Raw genomic sequence first — 22,443 nt, 5'->3', positions numbered from 1 at the left:
GGTGCTGTTATGATCCCCATTTCATAGATGAAGAAACTGAGAGAGGTTAAGTTGGCCCGAAGTCATACAACTAAGATACTCAGCCAGGACTTGACCAAGGCATTCTGGCCCCAAATCCATGCCCTCTATCACCAGACTATACTGCTTCTCATATATAGCCTGCCTCTCATTGCACAGTATGACCTAAAGTTATCAGTCTGACTTTTTCAGAGGAAGACATGTCAAACAGTCTTTCTCTGTGAGATATCTTATCACATGAGAACTGAGATTTGTAAGAGGCGGTTTTCCATTTGGATTTAGATCTCCAGTCTCATCTACAGCTTAACCACCCTACCTTCCCCGAGGAAGCCCTTTGCTAAGTTCAGAAGTGGGTTTCCAAGTTGTTCTTTAGCTTTTATGGAAGAGTAGGGAGTACCCAGGGCAGAAGATGATGCTCAGAATTTCAGTTACTGACAAAACTGGGCATACATAGAAATATTCTTAAGGAAAGATGGGGAGAGAGTCTTTCTGCATGGATGAAAAGATAAGGTGATCCTGTCTTCGTAAAGACCCAGGACACAGCCATAGCATAGGATATTTAGTATGTGTAGATTTCATTAAAATAAATTATTTCAGATCGTTTTCGTTTTGAATTTATAGAACCTGTAAGTTAAGTAATTCAGAACCCAAATGAATCCACAAATCTACAAAAATCTATACTTATGGTATAAACTATGGCCCCTTTATAATTGGCCAGTAATTTATAGTTTGCAAGAGGAAGAAAGGTTTAAAACACACAGACTTTTGAGCTGAAGACCCTTGGGTTTCATTTCCCCCTTCCTACTTCCTATTTTTGTGATTTTGGGCAAGTTGCTTCGCCCTGCCAACCTTCAGGGTCCCAGTCTGTCAAATGGGAATAATAATATCTGCCTCTCAGAGTTGCTGTGAGGATTCAGTAAGGTAATGTACGTAGTGTGCTTGGCATTTAATGGTCGTGTGGTAAATGAGAGTCATCTGCATACTAGGCTTCAAAGAGAAAGTCCTAAAGCTGCTTTGATGAAAGAAACTATTTTCAAAGAAGTAATCTGCAAGACCCAAGACCCAAGAAAGTAAATGTTGAATGATGGCAGTTGTGTCTTTGAGAGTGGTGCAGGGACTTCTGTTAGGGAGAAGGGACCCTTCTTAGTACTCCCTGCCTCCCCTGGTTTCCCTCATCCTTGTTTCCCAGTCAGCTACAGAGACCAAAGGGGAAAACGTGCAAAGGAGTCCAGCCTGAAATACACCCTGATGCGGCCAGGCCCTGACTGCCAGTGATCAGGGAGGGGTGGCTTCCTCAGAATCCCGCTGTCGGGTAGGAGACAGCTTGAGAAGCCCAAAACCCCATACGCTGCACTCAGAGTCAGAGTAAAAGCACGCCAGGGTGCAGGGTTACTGAAGATGAAAATATTGATCTACATAAGCAGATAATGTCTGGTTTTTAAATTATTGCATATGAAAGACCCATTGGAGATGCCATAGTGTGTGGTAATTACAGTAGCCTCAGAAAAATGGCATAGTAAGAAATTGGAGGACTTTTAAGTATATATGATGTTCTTTAAATTATAGAAGTAGGCTTTATTTATTATAGGAAATTGGAAAAATAAAGAAAAACACTAAGGAAAAATAAAAACACTCATTATCCCACTATCCAGTACAACCATTATTCACATTTTAGAAATAACCTTCCAGTCTTTTTTCCCCTATGACTTTACATATATTTTTCCTAATTATAATTACCTTGCACATGTTGTTATAATTTTGTGTTTTCATAAAATAGCATAAACATGTTTTATGAAATTAAATATTTTTGCAACATCACTTTTAGTATCCTCATGATATTTCACAATATTTTGTTTAACCAGTCCCCCCGTTGTTAGATCTAGATTGTTCCTAAATTTTGGCTATCATAAAAAAATGAATTATGATAGCTAAACTATGTACCCAGATTCCACTGTAAATTCGTAGAAGTGGATGTCAGTGCCTGTGCACTGTGTTGCTGAGAGATGCTGGGGGTGGGGCCGTGGGAGATTGTTGAACAGGCTGGTGTGTTAGAAAGCAGCTCTCCAGGTTCAGGGGTGACTCCTTTCTCTCGAATGGGCTGAAGAGGTGTGTGTTAGTAGGGAGGGAGGAAAGCAGAGGTGCATGGGAATCACTCACCAGCTAAGTTTTCTTAAGGTTTGGCTGAGCTTGATTTTTCTGTGGTTACTTCCACCCGTGAATGTGAAAGCATCCAGTGACCAGCAGCAGATGCCTGGTAATTGACAAATGTTGGCACTGACAGGTGACAAGTAGTGGAGACTAAGAATTACCTATGTTTCCATACCTTTATTTGCTTAATATTTTTTAAATTAAAATTGAACTAAGTATAACGGTGAAATACAATACCTTCTTGACCTGAACACAATGTATTTGAGTTTATAAGAATTATGTAGACCTCTGAGCATGTATTTGCTTAAAGAGTTGTGTGTTTTGAGCATTGTTTACTTAGTGAAGGTTTAAAAGCTGTAAGTAATGTTGAAAGGACTGAATGCATGTAAGAACTTTGAATACTGGCAGAAATACCAGTGAAATACCAATTAGAGAAAAGATCAAACATACCGTGAAACTCTTCAGTGCTACAGGTGAACATGGAACATGGTGGGGGAGAATGACTTGAGATGACTGAAATACCTCAGACTGAGAAAGCGAAGGCTATGAATAATCAACAATTGACAACAGCTGAGGAACGTATCTAACAATACCTGTTCCACCTGGGCACCCTGAAAGGCCTCTGACGCTTTCCTTAGATCTCTTACACATCTCCTCTGTCGGACCAAACACGCCTTTCATAGTCAAAATAATAAGATGGTTTCTTGCAGCTCTTAATCTTTTCAATAACCGTTAACAACAGGAGCAGTCTTTTGAATCTGGTCATTGGACCCATTAGATGTTATCTGAGAACGGGATTGTCATTTGGCTTGACAAAGAAATACATGAATAAATGTGTAAAATGCCCCAGTGTTTTATTAAGATCTTCCAGAACCCCCGTGTGATGCAGGGTAGCTAATATTTCTGATTTTTGGTATTATTGAACCAGTGTCTCCTGTGTTTTCATAAATCTTTCAAAAAAAACATGAATCAGCAGCCACTGTCCTTCTATCACTCTAACCCAGAAACCTGAGATTTATTGTTTTAACGCCATCTGCTTTTTAAAAAATGTTTTTAGCTTTTTGGGCTGTCATCATATTTGAGTTCTAAACACACCTTATTCCCACTTATAACTGATTATTCATTACTATATAGTGATTATTAATAAGAAGTACGTTTGTAGGAGTGCCTCCTAGGAGACAGGTACATTCCAAAATAAGTATTTTTCCTATATCATCTCTAATCTTCACAATAATCCTTCAAGGTATAAGTATTCCCACGTTACGTATTAGGAAACAAGTTCAGAGAAGGTAGGTCACCTGCTCACGTCTGAGAAACCATGTAGCCAGGTTGTGACTCCAGGTCAGTCTGACTCAAAAGCCATCTACCTCTCACCTTGTTTTGGGAAGAACTGAGTGAAAATTGACCTGATAATAGAAAAGACAAGTGTGTGAAACCTTGTGGAAGAAAACCCCAAACTCTTCCATCTTGGATAGCTAAACCCTCAAGACAGAGTCCAGCATTTTCCTAATGCTTTCTCAGCTTTTCGCCAGTATGTGGTGTTTGTTCCGTGTTAAATTCACTATTTCAGACTTGCTCCCCTCCTCCCGCCCCTCTGATCTTCCAGGCCCTCAGTACCGCCTGGAGAAGCAGAGCGAGCCCAATGTCGCCGTGGACCTGGAGAGCACTTTGGAGAGCCAGAGCGCCTGGGAGTTCTGCCTGGTCCGCGAGAACAGTACGTTGGCCGCCTCGCTCCGTGCCTGCTTTGTCCATTGCAAACATGCTTAGAGTCCTGTGTTTGGGAACACTCACTGGTCTGGCTTCCCTAGGCAGATTCGAAGTGACTTTGTTTTCCAAGGCAGCCTTCGTGCCAAAAGTGTATCCCAAAGTGAAATGATTGATTTCATGCTTTTTGGTCAAGAGTTTGCATCCTGTTTAGCACTCAGTGATTCATATTTTTGTGTTAAACGGTATCTTCCTAAGTTAGGAGCAGCCCTGGAAACAGCTTAGAAATATGAGGCCTTTTCTGAGACAAAGGCTATCTTGGAATAAAACAGATGACCCTGTCAGTGTCACTATTCAGACATCAAGTTTTAGAAAATTCTGGCCATTTGCATGCTCTGAGCAGGAGGCGATGGAGTGGTTCCTAGGGCTATATTGAAAGCCTCCTTAAAACTGCAGTTAATTTCTTGCATTCTCTGCCTAGAGTTTCCAAGTTGTGAATTTTTGCCATTCCCCTCCTCTATACTCGAGTTGACTTAAGGGGCAAGTGGCATGTGAAGGCTGCGCTTCTGACAGCTGATTCTGTGGGCATTCCTGCTTCAGGGCTTTCACACAGGCTGTTTCTTCTGCATGGAACACTCTTTCCCCCACTCTAGTTAACTCTTTCATCCTTCTTAGTTTAAATGTCATGTCTAAAAAGAGGCCACCTGTGCTCTCCCTGGCCCCCATTGCCTAAACTGATCCATCCTTCCCTGGGGTCACCCGTTATATTCCATCATAGAGCATACTACTTTTTCTTCATCGTGTATGTTTCTGTTTATCATAATGTCTTTTTCTCAATGATTGTTTGATGTCTATCTCCTGTACTAGATTGTCACATCTGTGGGGGTGTCCCTGACCCATACCAGGTTGCCCTTTGTTAATTCAGCAGATATTCACTCATCACCCACTATAGGTCATGTCCTGCAGGTAGGAATTCTGTAGTGGGTTCTGTTTCAAAATATTGACTTATTATACAAATAAGATAAAATGTTATTTATTAGGGTCTTGGTAAATATTTTGGATATGTAACACACATGTTAAAAAATGTTCAGGTAACAAAGCGTTTAGACTGAAAACTTAGCCTCTCCTCTCCCATAATTCCCAGAGACAACAGCTGTTCTCTGTTTCCTCGGCATCTTTCCAGGTATCATCTGTTCGTATGCACGCATTTTCAGTATAGTATGTGAATGTACCCACACATATACGTGTATATACACTCATATATATACACACGCATTTGCATTCCCCCCTTTTTAAAAACGAATGATAGCAGACTATCATCAGTGTTCTACATTTTTCTTTTATAATTTTAACACTATATCATAGAGAGTATTCCACATTAATCCACATATTATTCCACATATAAATTCACCTCTTTCTTTTTTACTGCTGCATAGAATTCCACAGTATACTGTGATTTCAAATTAGTTTTTGGGTTTTTTCCAGAAAGATAAGGTCCGACTGTCTTACATTAGGAAAGAGAAGCTGTGAGGTTTGGTGGATAAAGCTTTGAAATCTGGACTTTTGCTCTCATTCCACTTCTAGGCACGAGCAGAATCTTAGTTAAGTTGTGTGACATCGATGAGCCTCAGTATCCCCATCTTAAAAGATTTGCAAGATGCTTCCAGTGCTTGCCCTCGGAGTCAGAATCACTGAGTTAGTGAAAGAAGCCTTTACCAGCATTTACAAATGGCGCAAGGCAGTCAATGGTTTGGAATCAAGGGACTGTTATAACTAGTCTTTTGTAAAATGGAAGTAAATTATAAAAATAACTCTTTTTATAAAAAAGGCTTTAAAAAATTCTTAAATAGAAATTCCAATCAAGAACTGAATTTGTTCATCGGTAGCTACCTATTAAGTTGGACTGAGAGAAAGAAAAATCTTTCAAAAATAGAATTTTTTCCCTTCTGTTGGTGTGTTTGATCAGAGCAGGCTTGCTATCCTTAAAGCCATTTTGGAAGTGAAGTAGACTGTGAGCATTTCTTATGCAGTGTAAGACAGGACGCTGCCAAGCCAGACAGCCTCAGTTCACATTCTGGCCCTGCCACTTAGTGGCTGTGTGACCTTGGACAATTTACTTAACCTCTCTTGGGTAGTTTATCTGTGCTTATAAGGTTGATAGGTGGATTCAATGAGTTTTAATAATCATAAAGCTCTTATAGCAGTGCTTGGCACATAATAAACACTGAAATAAGTGTTAACTGTAATTGATAAATAATGAAAAAGCAGCATTCTAGGGCTGATCGATCAGATGGGGCACGGGTGTGAGGTCTGGAATCATCTCACTGTCAGGGCCCTCAAGGAGGTGTGTAATGGGAGAGGGGGTGATGCAGAAAGGAGAGGGAAAAGAGAGCAGAGGCAGAGCAAGTCTGTAAGTCTGTGTCATAGGACCAGAGAACTTAGAAGCAGGGTTCTTTCCAGCAAATGTGCTTTGGTGTCCCAGAAGGGATATGTAGCTTATAAGTAAAACCATTTGACTGAGAATACTGCCATAGGGTGGATATAAGCCTGTCTGTTTGCTTCCAAGGAGGGACAGGGTATAACTTTTTATATCAATCACATTAAAAGATGTTTTTTAAATTATTTATTCAGGCTTTCTATTGTAAGGCATGTGCCAGACATTTTGCAACTGCTCTCTCGTAATTTTCACAACCACTCTGCAAGATATTATTCTAATTGTGGAGAGAGGTTGTGATTTACCCAAAGTTAGTTGGCCAGTAAATGATAGGAACAGAGTTCTAGGTTGGCTGGTTCCAAAGCCTACCCTGAGATAGTTGTTAAACCAACCTAAATTTTCACTTTTAAGAATGATGATGACAATTGTCTTTATGCGCTATGAGAGAGAAGCTTTTAAATGAAGCTGATACGACAAGAGTTTCTGCCTAGGGACTGAGAGCTAACATTTGTGCTTGGATCTTGGCCTAAATAAGAAAATGACAAGCCAAAGTCCTTGAGCTTTCCAGTTTGGATTCTTGTCTGACAATCTACTCCAGCCTTCAGCCAACTGTCTGCTAGAAGCTGGAATCAGACCAGAAAGAAGCACGAGTACATTATGGAGAGGATGTAACGTTAGAAGACTTCCGTTCTTGTCCAAGAATCTATATAAATCCTCCCAAACTGAGCCTCAATTGCCTTTTCTGCCAGATGTTTCCAGTGACCTTTTCTCTTACCCACTGATCATATGTGAGTAGCTCATCCAGGTCCTTTGAAGAAAGATGTGGTATGAACCAACTTATTCTTTCCACAGCTTGAAGAGGGAAACTCAGGAATTTCCCATTGTCAGGGCTAAAATAGGCCCAAAATTAAACTGATTTTATGGAGTACCAGTGAAGTGTCAGACACTGTGTCTTTCCTTTTTTGTCACTCACTAGTCTGTCCTTACAGTAGTTCAGCATGGTGCTTAAAGCACAGTCTTTAGAATCAGGCAGATGTTGAGCGAGGCTTGCTGTCTCTGATGTTGGACAGGTCATGTCACCTCTGTGAGCAAAGTTTCCTGTGTAAATGGAGGTGGTTGAATCTATTTGACAAGATTTTTTGGAGGATTGAATTAGATACAAGTGCTGTCATTATAACAACCTTTTAGGCCAGTGTGGTCATCCTCTTCATTTTATAGAAGGAGAAACTGAGGCCCGGAGGGGTATTTTGCTCATGCTCACATGTATAATAATCAGGGGGCCTGGAAAACTGTGTCTTCTGTCTGTTAAGTTTAGTGAAAGAGCTGAGTCTAATTATTTTATTTCCTTATTGGAAGTTGCTCTACGTAGAGGCTTCAGTTCTTTAAACATCGATTCAACCTCCTTTGATCTCCTTTACGTCTCAAGGAGACCTTCATTTATTTCAGTACCTTACTGAAATTCTGAATTTCCTTAATTTAAGGCTATACTGAAGAAGGTGAGCAGTCACCCAGATAGGTGGACTGTGACAGGGGACAGTATCTTTGGGTCTCAGTCTTTGGGAGCCCTCTTTCACCTCCTTTAGTTTCACGTGAAGACCCCAGAGAGGTGGCAACTCCTCCTAGAAGCCTCCCCAGACTACCTGGCTGCTGCTCCCTGGGCTCACGTGGAGCCCCTCTCCTTACGCCTCTCTGATCACTGATTCCACTGGGTGGATTTGCCTACTCCCACACTGGACCACGACCACCACACCATGCCCCTGCCCCCAGAGCAGGGACCAACTCTGAGTTCCCTCTGGATCCCGGTGCCTGTGGCCAGGTGTGCTTCATTCCCCTGGATGGAGTGAGCCTCCCAAGTCCCTGGCATCACTAGGCTTCTCACTAGGGCTGCAAGGGGCAAGGACGTGATGGCTGTAAAGAGATTGTGGGCTTTATGTGAGCATCTTCATGTATAGGGCTTTCTTTTTGGTGGTACTTGGGCTTCCCCCTGCACCGCCACCACCAAAACTATTAAATAAGAAAGGAGGGGCGTGCAGAAGCAGCCGGAGGCTGGATGACTTTGCTCTCTCTGCTGTGCTTCCAGCTCCTCGTCACGGTGCTTATTCACAGCAGGCTGATGCCTCCTCTCTCGAGTGTTCTCTGCCAGCCCTGGAGGCTCCCTGGTGGTTCCATTTGGCTTCTGGAGGCTTTGCCTCCTTCAGTTACAAATTAATCTCTCCAATTTTTATCATGTGACTTTAAGCTTCTCCTCTTATACCCCAACAGCAGTCTTGAGATGCAAAAGAAAATGTGATCCTACACATAAACTTTATTTACAAATGGAAATGACTTGTGGTCTTGGTGGTACATATTTTAGGTTAAGTTACTGCTGAAAGCCAGTTACTTTGTGGGGGGAAAGTGTTCACTGTAGGGAATTTTCTATATGGGTGAGAGTTTTTTCAAGTAGATGTTGGATAATAGCTGCATGCTTACTGCATGCTAACAGAATGTAAATGAAACAGAAACGTTATCCCCATGTAAGAATACCTGTGTGCCTCCGCCTCTCGCTGTCTGGTTCATGTGGTCTGGCTGGCAGTGTGTTGCGGGGGGAAAGGCAAGATGTTTGGAGCCGCTCTGTGACCTTGGGCAAGTCCTTCTCTGGAGTGTGATTTCCCCATCTATCTACTGTGATGTCAGTCCCTGCCCTGTAAGGCTGTTATGAGGATTGAATGAAATTGTGGATGTTTAAAAGCACTAACAAAGCGCAGTGCAAGTGCTGGCCATTCCCAGTGTTTGTCAGTGTGACTGACGCACGGAGCGTGTGCCTGTGCCCAGACACCACAGCCGGTCTCCACTTGTGTATGGTGGCCTTTTCCCTCCGTGGTATTCCTGTCTTTCCTCTAGCCTCTCAGACTTCCCACAGGCCTCTGTGGGCAGTGGCCAGCACCAAGGGTAGGTGATACGTAGGGCAAAAAGCGGTGCTGACCTGCATAGAAACAAACTTGTGCCCTGCCCACACCTACTTCTTCATAATGAGTGTCTGAATTGCACTGTGTGGGCTGAGAAAGTCCACATGAATTGCATTTTTCACTCTCCCCCTGTCTTGAAAGTTCCCCCCTTTTCATTTTATCATTAGGTAGTAATTAGTATTCAAGGGAAATTGGTCTTAATATATTAAAATTGGTTAAGTGCATTTAGACCTGTACCACAGCCAATGTCTTATTGGAAAATGTAATTGGGGACTCTGTGTGTGTAATTAATTGAATTACAATTAAGAACTTTCATTAAGCGATACACTGGTACATTAGAGCAGTAAGGAAACATGTTTGACGAGCCACAAACCCTGTATGGGCTCTAAGTGAGGGCACAGGGATTTGCATCCCTCTGGTAGGCTCCTGGCCCCAGAATCCGCCCGCAGCCCCTGACTAATGGTTTGTTAATGCATCAGGTGACATTTCTGCAGCTACTCCCTTGATGGGAGGTGGGGTTCTGCCAGCATGTGTGCCCTCAGTCTCTGACTTGAGTCAGGGAGAGAGACACCTCAGTGTTGATCAGACATTACAGTTCTTAGATATTTTGTCATGTAAATTGTCAAAAATGCCCAGGCTCGTTAAAAGACCCTATTACTTTTCCTGTGTTTTAAACAGCAAAGAGACTTTGGAGGAAGAGGAAGTGATGGGAATTCTGTCATCAACCTCACTTCCCAGCAAACCTGTAATGAACCAAGGGTCCAGACCCTCAGATGGTCATGCTTCATCCTCTGAAGGGTGTTTGGCTCCACTCTGGGCACATATTTGTTCGTTTATCCCCAGACGTTGATGGCATCCTCCTCTGGGCCGGCCACTGCTGGGGTGGTGGAGAGGAGCCCCCATGTCATGGAGCCATGGTTGTGATAAGTGCTGCAAAGGTTAGAAAAGAGTGTATAGCAGGGGACTGGAGCTGGTGAGAGGAGGAGGAGAAAACTTCCTTGAGGAAGAATAAAAAGGAGTTAGATAATGAGTAAGAGAAGAATGTTGCAGGCCAATGGACTGCCCATCTAAAGGCCTTGAGAAGGGGTTTGGCATATTTAGGAATGAATGAAGAAAAGGAGAGGAGTGAAATGAGAAGGGAGAGAGTGCTGAAAGATGAGACTGAGGGATAGGCAGGGTCTAGAATGCAGAGTCAGAAGGCTCCCCTTCCATGATCTGCTCTTTTTAGAAATTCTACAAACCTGAAACCATTTCTTTCTGATCACCTTGTAAAACAAGATTACCCTGATTTATTGAAGGTCTGAAATCTCCCCTTGGAACGGCTCTGACTCCAAGAGTTTAATCAATTAGGCCCTGACAGCGAGGATCCCTGCCCTGGTGGTAGCATGGCAGAGTCAGTAAAGGATACATCCTACTGTGTGATCCTGATGGCTTTGAGGAGATTACTGCAGAGGGGCCTGTGTGCGTGTGTATGTGTTATAGTATATCACCTATTGATTACTTTTTAGAGACCAGCAAAAATGACTAGTAGTCGAAGGGAAGTGTTTAATAGAAGAGAAGTTTGGGGCTTATGAGGCTTTGGGGACTTAAAAGGCCTTTGGAAAAAAAATGTGATGGATGTAGAAAGCTAAGGGAGAGTTTTTCTCCATGACTCACTATGCATCCAGCTTTGAGTCTTACAGGAGTAGAGAGAGTTATGTTTTATCCCTCATTCTTTGTTCTGGCAAGGCCAGGCATGATTGTGTTCTCCTTAGATACTGTTATGGCCCCTGGATTTATACATTCCCAGCCCATCCAAGGAACATTTTTTTTTTCTGCTTTTTCTCCCCAAGTCCCCCCAGTACATAGTTGTATATTTTAGTTGTGGGTCCTTCTAGTTGTGGCATGCAGGATGCCACCTCAGCGTGGTCTGATGAGCAGTGCCATGTCTGCCCCCAGGATCCAAACCAGTGAAACCCTGGCCCACCAAAGCAGAGCACGCAAACTTAACCACTCAGCCACGGGGCTGGCCCCCTAAGGAACATTTTTACCCAAGGGGTTATGCGGTGGGTAAGGACACCTATTTGGAATTAGACAGACCTGGGTTCAGTTCCTAGCTCCAGCTTATACTAGTTGTAGGGCTATAGGAGCAGGATGACGTTCTGAGCTTCATTTTTCTCTTTTGTGAAAAGAGGATAATAATGTCCAACTTAAAAGGGCATAGAGAAAATTAAATGAGAGAATGTATTTGAACTGCTGAGCATAGTGTCTGGCATATAGTAAACACTAAGTGAATGTTGACTGCTGTTGTAGTTGTTGTTGAGGCAGGGTCCCAGTCTGGTGGGGTGTCTGATGGAAACTAGGAACGGTGTGTTAGTGTCTATTAACCGAGCTAAATGCGAGGGATGGTGTACAAACTCGGGTACTGTTATGGTTGACGTGTGTTGCATCAAACTTCATTCATGCCACCAAGAGCATTTGTTGAACATCTGCTATGTGCTTAGTAGGATGGAATGTTCCTGCCCTCAAAGGAGTTCACTGTCCAGAAGGAGGGTAAAATGCTTATCACATAAGAGACTTATCATAAGAGGCTTCAGGGCTGCAGGATTTCAGGAGAGGGATCGGGGAAGATTCTAGACTAGACCTTGAAGTGTAGAAGTTTTAAAGAGTGGAAAGGACATTCTGGCCAGATGGTATAACGTGAGCAACCTCCAGTTTAGCTGGAGCAAGGATTGTTCTATGTGGGGAGTAGCAAGAAGCCTTTGAGATAGAGTGGGGCAGAAGATGGTTTATTCGCTCTTCAGTCGGTCTCTTGTCTGCACAGCAGTATTTTGCTGTGTGCCGGGTCCTGAGATGGATACCACCTCTACCTCTGAGGAGGGCTTTCACCCCCTCTTCCCCTCCACCCCTCACCATTTTATTTTCCATTACTCCCCTTCACACACACTTTACTCCAGCCAAGTGCAGACACTTGCTGTTCCCTACGTTTGTGCTCACACTTTGTGGACTTCATGTTTTTCCCATACTGTTCCCTCTCTGGCTTGCCTGTCCCCTTCCCATCGTCTGGGAAGCCTGCCATCCTCCTGTGTTCCTGAAGCACTAGCCCAGGCCCTGGCCTATGGTTGGTGCTGAGTGACTGTTTGTGAACTTGGGAAGAGCAGTCGGCAGTGTCATGCTGCAGAGAGTTTGAAGGTGAGGATGTAACAAAGGCCATCGATCTTCCGGTTGAGTTCTAGAGTGGGCTTAGATTTTTAGGGGGAGGGAAGATTGAAGTTGCTTTAACTTATAACCAGATTAGAGCTTTTAGACTTGTTCTAAGCTTCATTGAACCTCAAAATGAAATTTAAAGTCCCACGTAGTTTGTATCTGTGAACACAAGACATCTGACAGTATGAGTTCATCTGAGCTTTAATTTAATGATTAGTGCCCATTTGTCTGAAAGGAAGTCATGTATGTACCTCTAAGCGTCTCCCTCAGTTCCAATGAGATAACGTATATGAAAACACTTTTTATTAAACTATAAAACAATATTAGTTATAATTAGCCTTGATCTGATCACCTAACAGCAAACCTGTTACTCTTATAATGTGTGTACAAGTTTTCTATTTGTTATCAGGTAGGTAACGAATACACAGCTGTGACTGCACTTTGATGTCGCATGATGATTGTCCAAACGGTCATCCAGGAACAATGAAAACATGGCATGAGAACCAATAAAAGCAGTACTTCTCTAACTTTATGGTCTTAGGACTTCTTTACACCCATAAAAATTATTGAGGACCCCAAAGAACTTTTGTTTATTGGGTTATATGATTTATTAGGAATAAAAACTGAGGAATTTTTAAATATTTATGAATTCATTAAAAAAGCAATAATAAATCCATTACATGTTAACATAATTTTTTATGAAAAATATTTTTTCTTTTAAAAATTTAATGAGAAGAGTAGCGCTGTTTTATTTTTTTCCTCTTTTCTTTCTCTGAAGAGCAGTTATTTTTGTTTCATCAAGAAGATAAATTATTGACTAGTCACCTGAACTAATGGGCACTGTTTTATATTTTTCCAAATTTCTGTATTGTCTAGCTTTATAGAAAACCCCTGGATTTTCATATCTACTTCTGCATTTAGTCTGTTGCAATACATTGTTTGGGTTGAAGTATATGATGAAAATTTGGCCTAACACAGATATGTTGTTGGAAAAGGGAGGAGTGTTTCAAAGCCTTTTCAGATGATAGTGGATATTAGTTTTCACTACTATATACCAAAACTTCAGTGATAGCTTCTTAAAGCTTAGTTGCAATGTAGAATCAGCACCACATCACTGAGCTTGTTATTGCCTTGTGCGCTTGAAGATGATAGGCGTCAAAAAGGCAGATAACATCTTACTGTTGTTATTATTATTGTTATGACAATAGTATTGGGATGATGGACCCCTAAAGGGTTCTTGGGGATCCCCCCTCCGGTGGGTCCTAGACTGCGCTTTGAGAGCCACTGATTTAGAGTTTACAGTTGCACAGTCTCTGTCCTTGCTGCTGCTCGTAGGAATGTGGTGTGGGGGAGGAGAGGGAGAAGGCCTGGAGAAGGAACATGGACTCCAGAGTCCAGTGGATCTGTCCCAGCTCTGCCTCTTGCCAACAGTGGAATCTTGGGCAAGGTTTTTCCCACTCTTGACTCTTGGTGTCAGAGTTAGGATTTGAATCTACATCTCTGAACTCTGTGTTCCGGGTTCTTTCCAATGCTGTTAAGCCCAAGGCCACTTCCCAGCCCTTGACTCTCTCTCAGCACCTCTTTCTTTCTTTGCTGCAGGCCCTTGACACTGCCTGCCCCTTTCTTCACCGCCTCTCTACTTCCCCTTGCCCCCTCCTGCCCTGGCCTGGTTTTGCCTTTAAGACAGGTACCATTCCTTGTGTCCTCCTTCCTGATTTCCTTACTCAAGGCAGTCAAACTCCTTCCTCTCTTGGATTTTCTGCTTGTCCCTCAGACCTTTCCACGTTGCGAATGTACAGTCTGTCATTCTTCCAGAGCCTGTTGTCAGTCCATTTGAGTGCTGGTGCTCAAGTCACTTTTAGGCCCCACCCCAAAATTTGATCTATCACAATACATCTTTGAGTTATTGCAGCTCGAGCGTTTTGACACGATACATTATGGTAATCCATGGCACATAGAGACATTAACACTCTTGACTTTGACAAAATACATTGTGAAGTCTTTGAAGGCACCATTACAATTTATCTTGTCATTCACGAGGAGACCCAGTTCAGCATTAATGTAGATGAACACAGTGTGTCTTTTGTTTCATTTAATTGCTTGTGACCTTTTTAATTGCTAATTTAACAAAATACCAAAGAGTTATATTTCAATTAAATTAACAGTTCAGGGAGGTTTTTTGAATATGTTTATTTTTAGGACATTCTGGTTCTCTCTACTTTTTACTTTGCATAGATAAAAATGTCTTCTCTTAACAGAAGTGGGGTTTTTAATGTGAAGCTGATAAAAGACTAATAATTTTAATATGCAAATGGTGCAGTGCCAAGCATCTTTCCTGGGTGGTTGGGTCACCCCTTTCCAGAAGGGTACAAGCAGTAAAGATGTGCACGGAAAGTTGTAGAACTTTTCTGGTCCAAAAAAAGTGCTTTTGGTGTAACGCTCCGCTTCAGATGTTTGTCTTTAGATAAAGCGTCTGTTGCATGCACCATTTATTGGGCCTTCTCCCTGCCTTGTGCTGGTTTTTTTGTGTTCTGTAGTGAATTTGTAAGCGCCTGAAGATCAGGAACCCTGCCTTATCCTCACCATTGTCCCTCCACAGGCTAGCATACTGCTAGCATGGGGAGAGGGTTGCATGGCTGACTGATCTGTACACACAGACATGCCATCTCCAAGCAGCGGCCCTCCTGAGCTTCCTTTGAGAAATGGCACAGAACTCCGAGACCAGAAGGTGTTCCCATTCAGCAGATAACCTGCTTTGGGGTGAGCAGCAGGTACTGGAGACGAGTGCAACACCATTCCTTCCTTCTCTGCTTCCCCAGGAAGCCTTTCTCATCATAAAAGCAAACATGCCCCTTGTCAGCTGGGGCACGGGTCAGAACTCACTCAAACATCGGGGGGACTTAAATCCTCAAATGGGATATGAATTTACACTGTCAGAGAGTAGAAGGTCAATGCAAGAAGCATTAGTGTGTTGAGCCAGCTCCAGCTATATAAGACTTGAACAAAATTAATATAAGGAAATTGACAAGCCTTGCTGGTTATTCCATAGCTTTAAGACCTCTACTAAAATCCTATCATCTCATCTGCCCATTATTAACATTTCAGCAAAATATAAAGTTTTCATTAATCTCCCACAGCAAATTTAGGAGTGAAAACTGGCACTTGTTTCAGCTTTTAGGACTACATTAGCTGGTGTATTAAACAAAATATGTCATTCTTCAGTAGCTTCTGTAAGAAGCTAAATCAATTTCCAGCCATATTTATGCACCACTTTATCTAAAAGCATCTGAATTATCATTTACAGCTAAGATGCTTTATTAGCAGCTGGCATTGAAATTGCTCAGTAAAAAATTATATGTCACGTTATAGTAATTTTTAAATTGGTTTTAATCCAACATCATAAAATGTAACTCTTAAGTGTGGGGTTTTTTTCTTTTTAGTAATTGGCATTTTAGCATAATGAGCTGTTACCTCTTTCCAAATCAAATACCTGCAATATTTAGAAAATACTAATTAGTAAATAAACAGAAGTTCTTGAGTTAAGTTGTATCTAATAATGGCATTTTCTCAGAAAAGATGGCTTTACTGATTTTTAAAACATGAAAGCGTTTTAATATTTCACCAAAATTCTCCACAATTCTCTTGTATATAAAGGGTTCTAGAATAGAAATAAACACATCTTGGCAGGTCTGTTTCAGTAAAATGCACATTAGAAAAATTGAATTTATTATTTGACATTGTAAATTCTACCAGCCTTTTGGTTTGGAATGTGGACATTACCCCAGGACACAGTGGTGGTCATGACAACACCTCTATCCAAAATCATAGGCGGTCCAAAGAAAGGAAACAAGATTACCCATTGGCCCTTGCAGACGTTGAGTGCAGCTCCATCCTAGTCTGTGATGTGAAGTCACTCAGCCTCTCTGCTCCTCACCTTCTTATGGATGTGGCACCTAGTGGCCATCCAGTACATTGTCGCTGAGCTCTTGCTTTATCCTGTGTGTGGTGGCACTACCAGGGTCTAGGCTACAGTGGTGAGTAAAGCAGTCACCATGCCTGCCCTCTTGGGGTTTGCAGTCTAATGGTAGGGACAGATAATTGCTATCTGTGGTAGGTATTCTGAAGGAAAACACCGGGTGCAGTGACCTGGGGACCTGGTGTCGAGGAATGTTTCCCTGGAGTGACACTCGAGCTGAGCTCTCCAGGAGGAAGAGGGAGCATGCCAGGAAGGAGTGAAATGGGGAGCAGGATGACCTGGGCAGAGAGGACAACATGTGCAAACACTCTAAGATGGGACTGTGTCACAGGCATTCAGTGAATGGCACATTAAGGATGAGGCTTTGTCCTTATTGAGGGGAAAGCATTATTCTAGGTGCTAGAATGTTCCAAGCTGAAATTAATTGAAGAGTTTGAAAACAGAATGCAGAGTCCTAATACATGATTTAAATGTGAATGTGAGTTAACTGTGGGAAGGAAAGCGTGTAGTTGTCAGGCTACCAGTTATGTAACAGAATTTTCCAGTTTTATACCCAAATCTAGAGTTTCCTACTCCTCCAACTCTGTCCCAAGGGGTTCTTTCTGGGTTTCCCTGTGGAACTGTTTCTGGGTGCTCAGCACAAGGCTTAGGGAACCCTGCTCTGGTTAGCCTCTGCCAGGCACGTGCTCCCCTCCCACTGGTGAGTGGCACCAGCAGCTGCACGTTTAGAAGACCACGTTTCAAACTCTGGGGACCGAAATATAGCTTAGTGTGACCTTGGACATGTGACTTAGCCTCCCAAAACCTGGGATTCCTCATCTGCATAACAGAAAATTATAGGGCCTGCCGGGTTGTCCTCAGGCTTACATTCATGCGTAAAGTGCTTAGGGCCATGCCTGATGTGTAGGAAGCACTCACACATCAGCTATTGTTACTATTACTTATATATTTAGCAAAATTCAGTGTGAGCATGCCAGTTGCCTATACTGCTTATAGGAGAAGATATAGAGATGAGTAAGAAACTTTACTAACCTTCTCAAAGCTTCCAAATTAGGACAGTGCAACCAGTCAACAATGTGATTCACATGGCAATAGAATAAAAACATCACAACTGCTGTTTATTAAGTGTGTTATGTGTTAGAGTCTTTAAATGATTTTTGATATTCTGTGGATGGCAAAAACCAGGGTTCAGAGAGGTAAGGTCACTTCCCCAAGATCACACAGCCAGTTAGAGACGGAGCTAGGATTGAGCCCAGGTCTGCCTGGCTCCAGAGTCCAGTGTAAAGCAACTGCTGGAATTCAGGAGGAGGTGGAGTTTGAGCTAGCTTGAGTGGGGTTTGACACGTCCAGGGTAAGGATGGAAGAGGCGTTCCAGGCCAAGGGTACCACATGAGTAAAGGCCCAGGAAAACTGGGACCTGTGTGCTGTCTGAGGAGTTTGGGAGGAGCTGAGAGAAGTTATGTGTGAGAAGTGACAAGTGAAATTGAAAAATTATGTTTCAGCCAGATTATGGACAGCCTTGACTGCATGGCTGAAGAAAGTGTGCTGCATTCAGAGGGCTGTGGGAAACCAGGCAAGATGCTTGAGCACCCGTCCTCTTATTGTCCGCAGTATCATATATCAGAGTACTTACCATGCACAGAGCTCTCACTAAACATTTGATGAGTGACTAAATGACCAACGCTTTAGAAAGATGAATCAGAAAGTCCTGTGGTGGCTGGATTGCAGAGAGAGCCTGGTGGCTAGAAGGCCAGTGAGGAGATGGTGACAGCCATCCGAGCACGAGCAGGCTTGTGCCTGAACCAGTGGAGACTGTGGGGTGCAGGAGAGGAAGCTGATAGACAGTTTGAGAATCTTGGGAAGGAGAGGGATTCTTCAAGGAGCATGGATTACTTTTCTGATGAGGAAAATTATTATTAGAAAAAGAAACGAGAAGTGTGACCACCCGCTTTTGTGATTTTGACTTACTCTTGGGGAGACCGAGAGCTTCTGGCAAGCAGGAACATTTCTATCCTTCTGTATCCCTACTGCCCAGCCAAGGGCCTGCCGTGGAATAGGCAGTGTTTGTGGAAGTAATTGTTGGATGATGAATGTGTTCCCATTCTCTGTTTACTGGAATGGCATTATTAAGTCATCGCTCAGCCTTTTCTTCTCCAAATTAAATAGCCCATATTATTTTAATTTATCCCAAAGCATTTTAAGCAGACACCATTTGCCAAGCCTCATGTATCTTTATGTGCTAAACTGCTTTTTCCTCCCCAGGTTCAAGGGCAGACGGGGTTTTTGAGGAGGATTCGCAAATTGACATAGCTACAGTGCAGGATATGCTTAGCAGCCACCATTACAAGTCTTTCAAAGTCAGCATGATCCACAGACTACGATTCACAACCGATGTTCAGTTAGGTAAGTGCACGAAGAGATGATGAACTGAACCCTTTATGTCAGTGGTCAATGTAGAAATAGGGGAAGAAACAATGGACGCCTTTTACGTGACCTGAATGACTAGCGGTAATTTGTTTTCAGAGAAAATGTTTAAACAATGAAATTTTAAGTACATCCTTTTTCCCACCTGAGGGCTCTGTCTTGTCTTCTTTTTTATGAAGCAGAAGATTAGAAATAGAACTAACGTGAGACTCTTTTCAAACTGATTGACTTCTCTGGAGTTCCGTAATCCTTTTTGTTGTGCGGTTCCCTTCCACGCTGCCCTTAGAACTGCAGGGTGGCAGAGCCGCCGGCCTTTCCTCACTTGGTGCAGTCGCTGCTTATTCATTCATGCCTGTGTTCAGGAAGCTTTTTAATGATCTCAGAAGGTATATTTGGATCCTCACCAGATAATCCGGAACTAACTTTCAACTAATATTTGGGGTTAATTTGTTCCAATTAAGTGCTAAATTTCTGTTTTGACTTCAACCTAACAGGAGTAGAAAAGTGTCCTAGTAGTCAGCATAACATGAATACCTCACTGTCGTCGTCATCATCATCATCACCACCACCACCACCACCACATGGCTGTCATTTACAAATAGATACCCTCTATGTATTAGGCAGTGTGCTGAGTGCTTCACATGCACTGCTTACCTCCCTGAGAGGTGGGTGATAGTACTGTCCCCAGCTGACAGAGCAGGAAGGGAGGTGCAGAGAGGTGAAGTCTCATGCCCAGGGTCCCACAGCAGCTAGGTGGTGGTGTCAGGAGCAGACTCCTGGTCTGGCCAGCTTGAATGCATCTGCGCCCTAACAAAGAATGGTGGCGGAGCGGGAGCAGGGACAGATGCCGAGCTTGTTAGTCAGGGAGCTGACCTGTACCCTGGCTCTGCCTCTGACCTCTGCCACACTGCCCCTTCCTGGGGCCCTGTGTGCTTCATGCATAAAGGAGAGAAGTTTGAACTCTAACTCTAAGGCTCCCTAATTTTGTTTCACAAATGCTCTGTATGTGCTCATAATAAAACCTTTTCTAATGTTGACATTAGTCTGGCTAATTTAAAATAAATTTCAAAAGTCTCCTCAAATATTCTCAACTTGACTAATGGGAACTTGAAAAATGCTGATAGTACAGCTTAGTAATTGAGAGGTGGGCATCAGAATCACAACTGGTTTAAATGACGGCTCTATCGTTAACCAGCCGTATTAGGCAAATGTCTGAATCCTTCTGATCCTCAGTTCCATTCTGTTTAACTGAGAATATCAGCAGTACCAGCTTCTTAGGATTGCTGTGGGGAACAAGTCAGATTCTCCATGGAAAGCAGTTAGCACAAGGCCCACAGTTGGTAAACTTTCTGTAAAGGAGAGCTGTTCATGGAAAGGCAACATAGTGGACCACTTAGAGGACAGGCTCAGGAGTTAGAAGCCTAGGTTCAAACCTGGGCTCGTTTGTTAGCTGTATCACCGCAGACAAATGATTCAGAACCTCTGTTTCCTCATTTGTAAACTTTCTTCCGCCATCTTCCTCCTGGGGATGCTTTTCCTGGTATCTCTCATAGAAATAAAAATAATAAGACTGCTCAAAAAGAAGCCAGATCTAAAAAAGAAAAAAAAAGTACATACTGTATGACCCCATGTATGTGACATTCAAAAATAACGTACCATGTAAGTAATGATGGTGGTTATCCTGCGGTCAAGGAGGGGAGCATCTGGGATGGGTGCTGCTTAGGCTCTGTTTCTTGATGATCTGGGTGCTGATTACATGCCAGTATAGACTTTGTGGAAAAGTCAAGTTATATATATTCTATGATTTGTGCACTTTCTGTTGGTATATTTTCAATTAAAAGTCTACTAAAATAAGAATGCTGCTCAGACATCAGTTTGTGTTTGCCTGCCATACTTTCTCAGTAACAAAGGGTCTGCTTTCCCTGAGTGGGTCTAGTTTTAAGTAGCCTGACTACAGTCCAGATGGAGGTCCAGGGTACAAGGCAGGGGTTTTCCCAGGTGAGCGTAGTCAGCAAATCCACCTCTGCTTAGTCCCCAAGGTGAAAAGCAATGTCTTGGAAAGATAACCTTGATCATGGGCTTCTTTCCCCCACTTTTTTCCGAAGGCACAAAGCCAGACTTTAGTTCATCAGATTCTGACCTTTATTTTCATTTAAAGGAAAAGGTCCCCAGAAGGATCCGTGGGAAGAGCCCAGACTCTGCAGTCAGGACTGGGTTCAAATCCTAGCTTTACCACTTACCTGCAGTGTCACCTTAGACAAGTCCCTTCCTTTTTCACTTAGTGTTTGTCATTTATAAACTGGAAGTTACAATGTTTACCTTTCAAGACTGTTTGGGTGCGTCTGGCCCACAGCTGTGTTCTGAGTGGTAGCTTATCTCAGTGGTGTTGTTATCGTTGTCGGTATTACGTATTTTGCCACCATTTTAAAAGTATGGAACCAGATCACTCAGATTAGATGGTGGCTCTGTGGGCAGCATTTCACTTGTAGCCTCAATGGTGACTTGTCAGGTAGAAGTGGATGATGACAGGGATGCAGATATCTCTCCCTAGAGCAGTGGTTCTCAGAAGGGAGGTGACTAGAAGCTGGGTCCCAGTCACCTCTAGATGCTTCCAGTGGTACACATGGTGCCCTCTGGTGGAGAGTCACGGCTCTGAGGAGCTTCAAAACAGATGTTATCAGAACATTTGTTTCTATTGTGAATTTAAGTTCATCTTTAGCATCATGAGCAGAAACTTCTTTAAGTAGTCCTAAGGAATTTCGTGACAATCAGATAGACTGTGCCCATGAGTAGTGTATCAACGCAGTGAAGAAATAAGCTCATTTCCTTTTCCCATGTGCATAAGTTCAGGTCTGTAACTTAAGACCCTCTCTCCCTCCTTGCTAAGCAGGTAACACCCTTTCATTATAACGACAAGAAAAACAAACCCTGCACACAGCAATCCACAAGTTCTTTCTTTCTGAAGCAGAATCCACTGCGAAGTGCAGGACAGCAAACAGCACACCCTTTATGAGCATTCAAGTGAGCAGCTGGATTCTGAGATCAGTAAATAATTTATTTTATTTCATCTGACTAGCCAGGTGCTTCAGATCTTTCCTGACACTGATGGATGGTCTCCCCTGCTCGTCCATCCTGTGTCAGTCAGAGCAGAGATTTCACCTGCCCCCTGTGGTAAGTTCTCCTACGTGGGAAGTGTCTGTGTGCAGCATTTACCCAGCAGCCCTGCTGATTCCACAGAAAACTGCCCGTCCACTCAGAGTTAGTGGAATGTACAGGCACACAGCCGAGGACCCAAATTCCCAACTGTCTGCAGTGCCGTCACAGCTGCTCGTCTTCCGATTGGGTAGTAGTGGCCAACGCTCCACATTTACCATCTGCCATTTGTTCTGGGAAAGTCAGCAGGTGAGAGGCTCAAACTTTGATCTGTAAGACCTAAACCTAAACTGACCTTCCACCAGACTTTTCTGATTGAAAAACTTTATTGGAGTCTGTGAATGAAACCTGTGGCAAAGATCTGATCTTCTTAAATAATACTAAAAGAAGAATTACAGTTTTTTAAAGCAGTTATCACTTTTCAAGTGCTTACTATGTGCCAAGCACTTTGCTGA

The 22,443-nt window shown here is 42.8% G+C and overlaps 1 protein-coding gene across 7 annotated transcripts in view; it reads left to right on the top strand.

Annotated features, from left to right (window-relative positions):
* The window catches only part of MAPKAP1 (MAPK associated protein 1), a 224,554-nt gene that overhangs the window by 165,424 nt on the left and 36,687 nt on the right, over positions 1-22,443 (top strand). For 6 of the 7 annotated variants that reach the window (XR_006889485.1, XM_046667878.1, XM_046667842.1 and 3 more), the window contains 2 exons: positions 3,773-3,880; positions 18,674-18,814. Coding sequence is in view for 6 of the 7 variants with exons in the window: in XM_046667878.1 (XP_046523834.1) it covers positions 3,773-3,880; positions 18,674-18,814 (249 nt within the window). In the remaining variant the exon portion in view is untranslated. The remainder of the gene's footprint in view (positions 1-3,772; positions 3,881-18,673; positions 18,815-22,443) is intronic. The other variant, XM_046667870.1, reaches the window with a different exon arrangement.

The sequence above is a fragment of the Equus quagga genome, chromosome 1 (assembly GCF_021613505.1).
Source record: "Equus quagga isolate Etosha38 chromosome 1, UCLA_HA_Equagga_1.0, whole genome shotgun sequence".
In the NCBI taxonomy this organism is placed as follows: Eukaryota; Metazoa; Chordata; class Mammalia; order Perissodactyla; family Equidae; genus Equus; species Equus quagga.
Note: the sequence above shows the minus strand (reverse complement) of the source record. Positions and strands in the feature narration are given on the sequence as shown.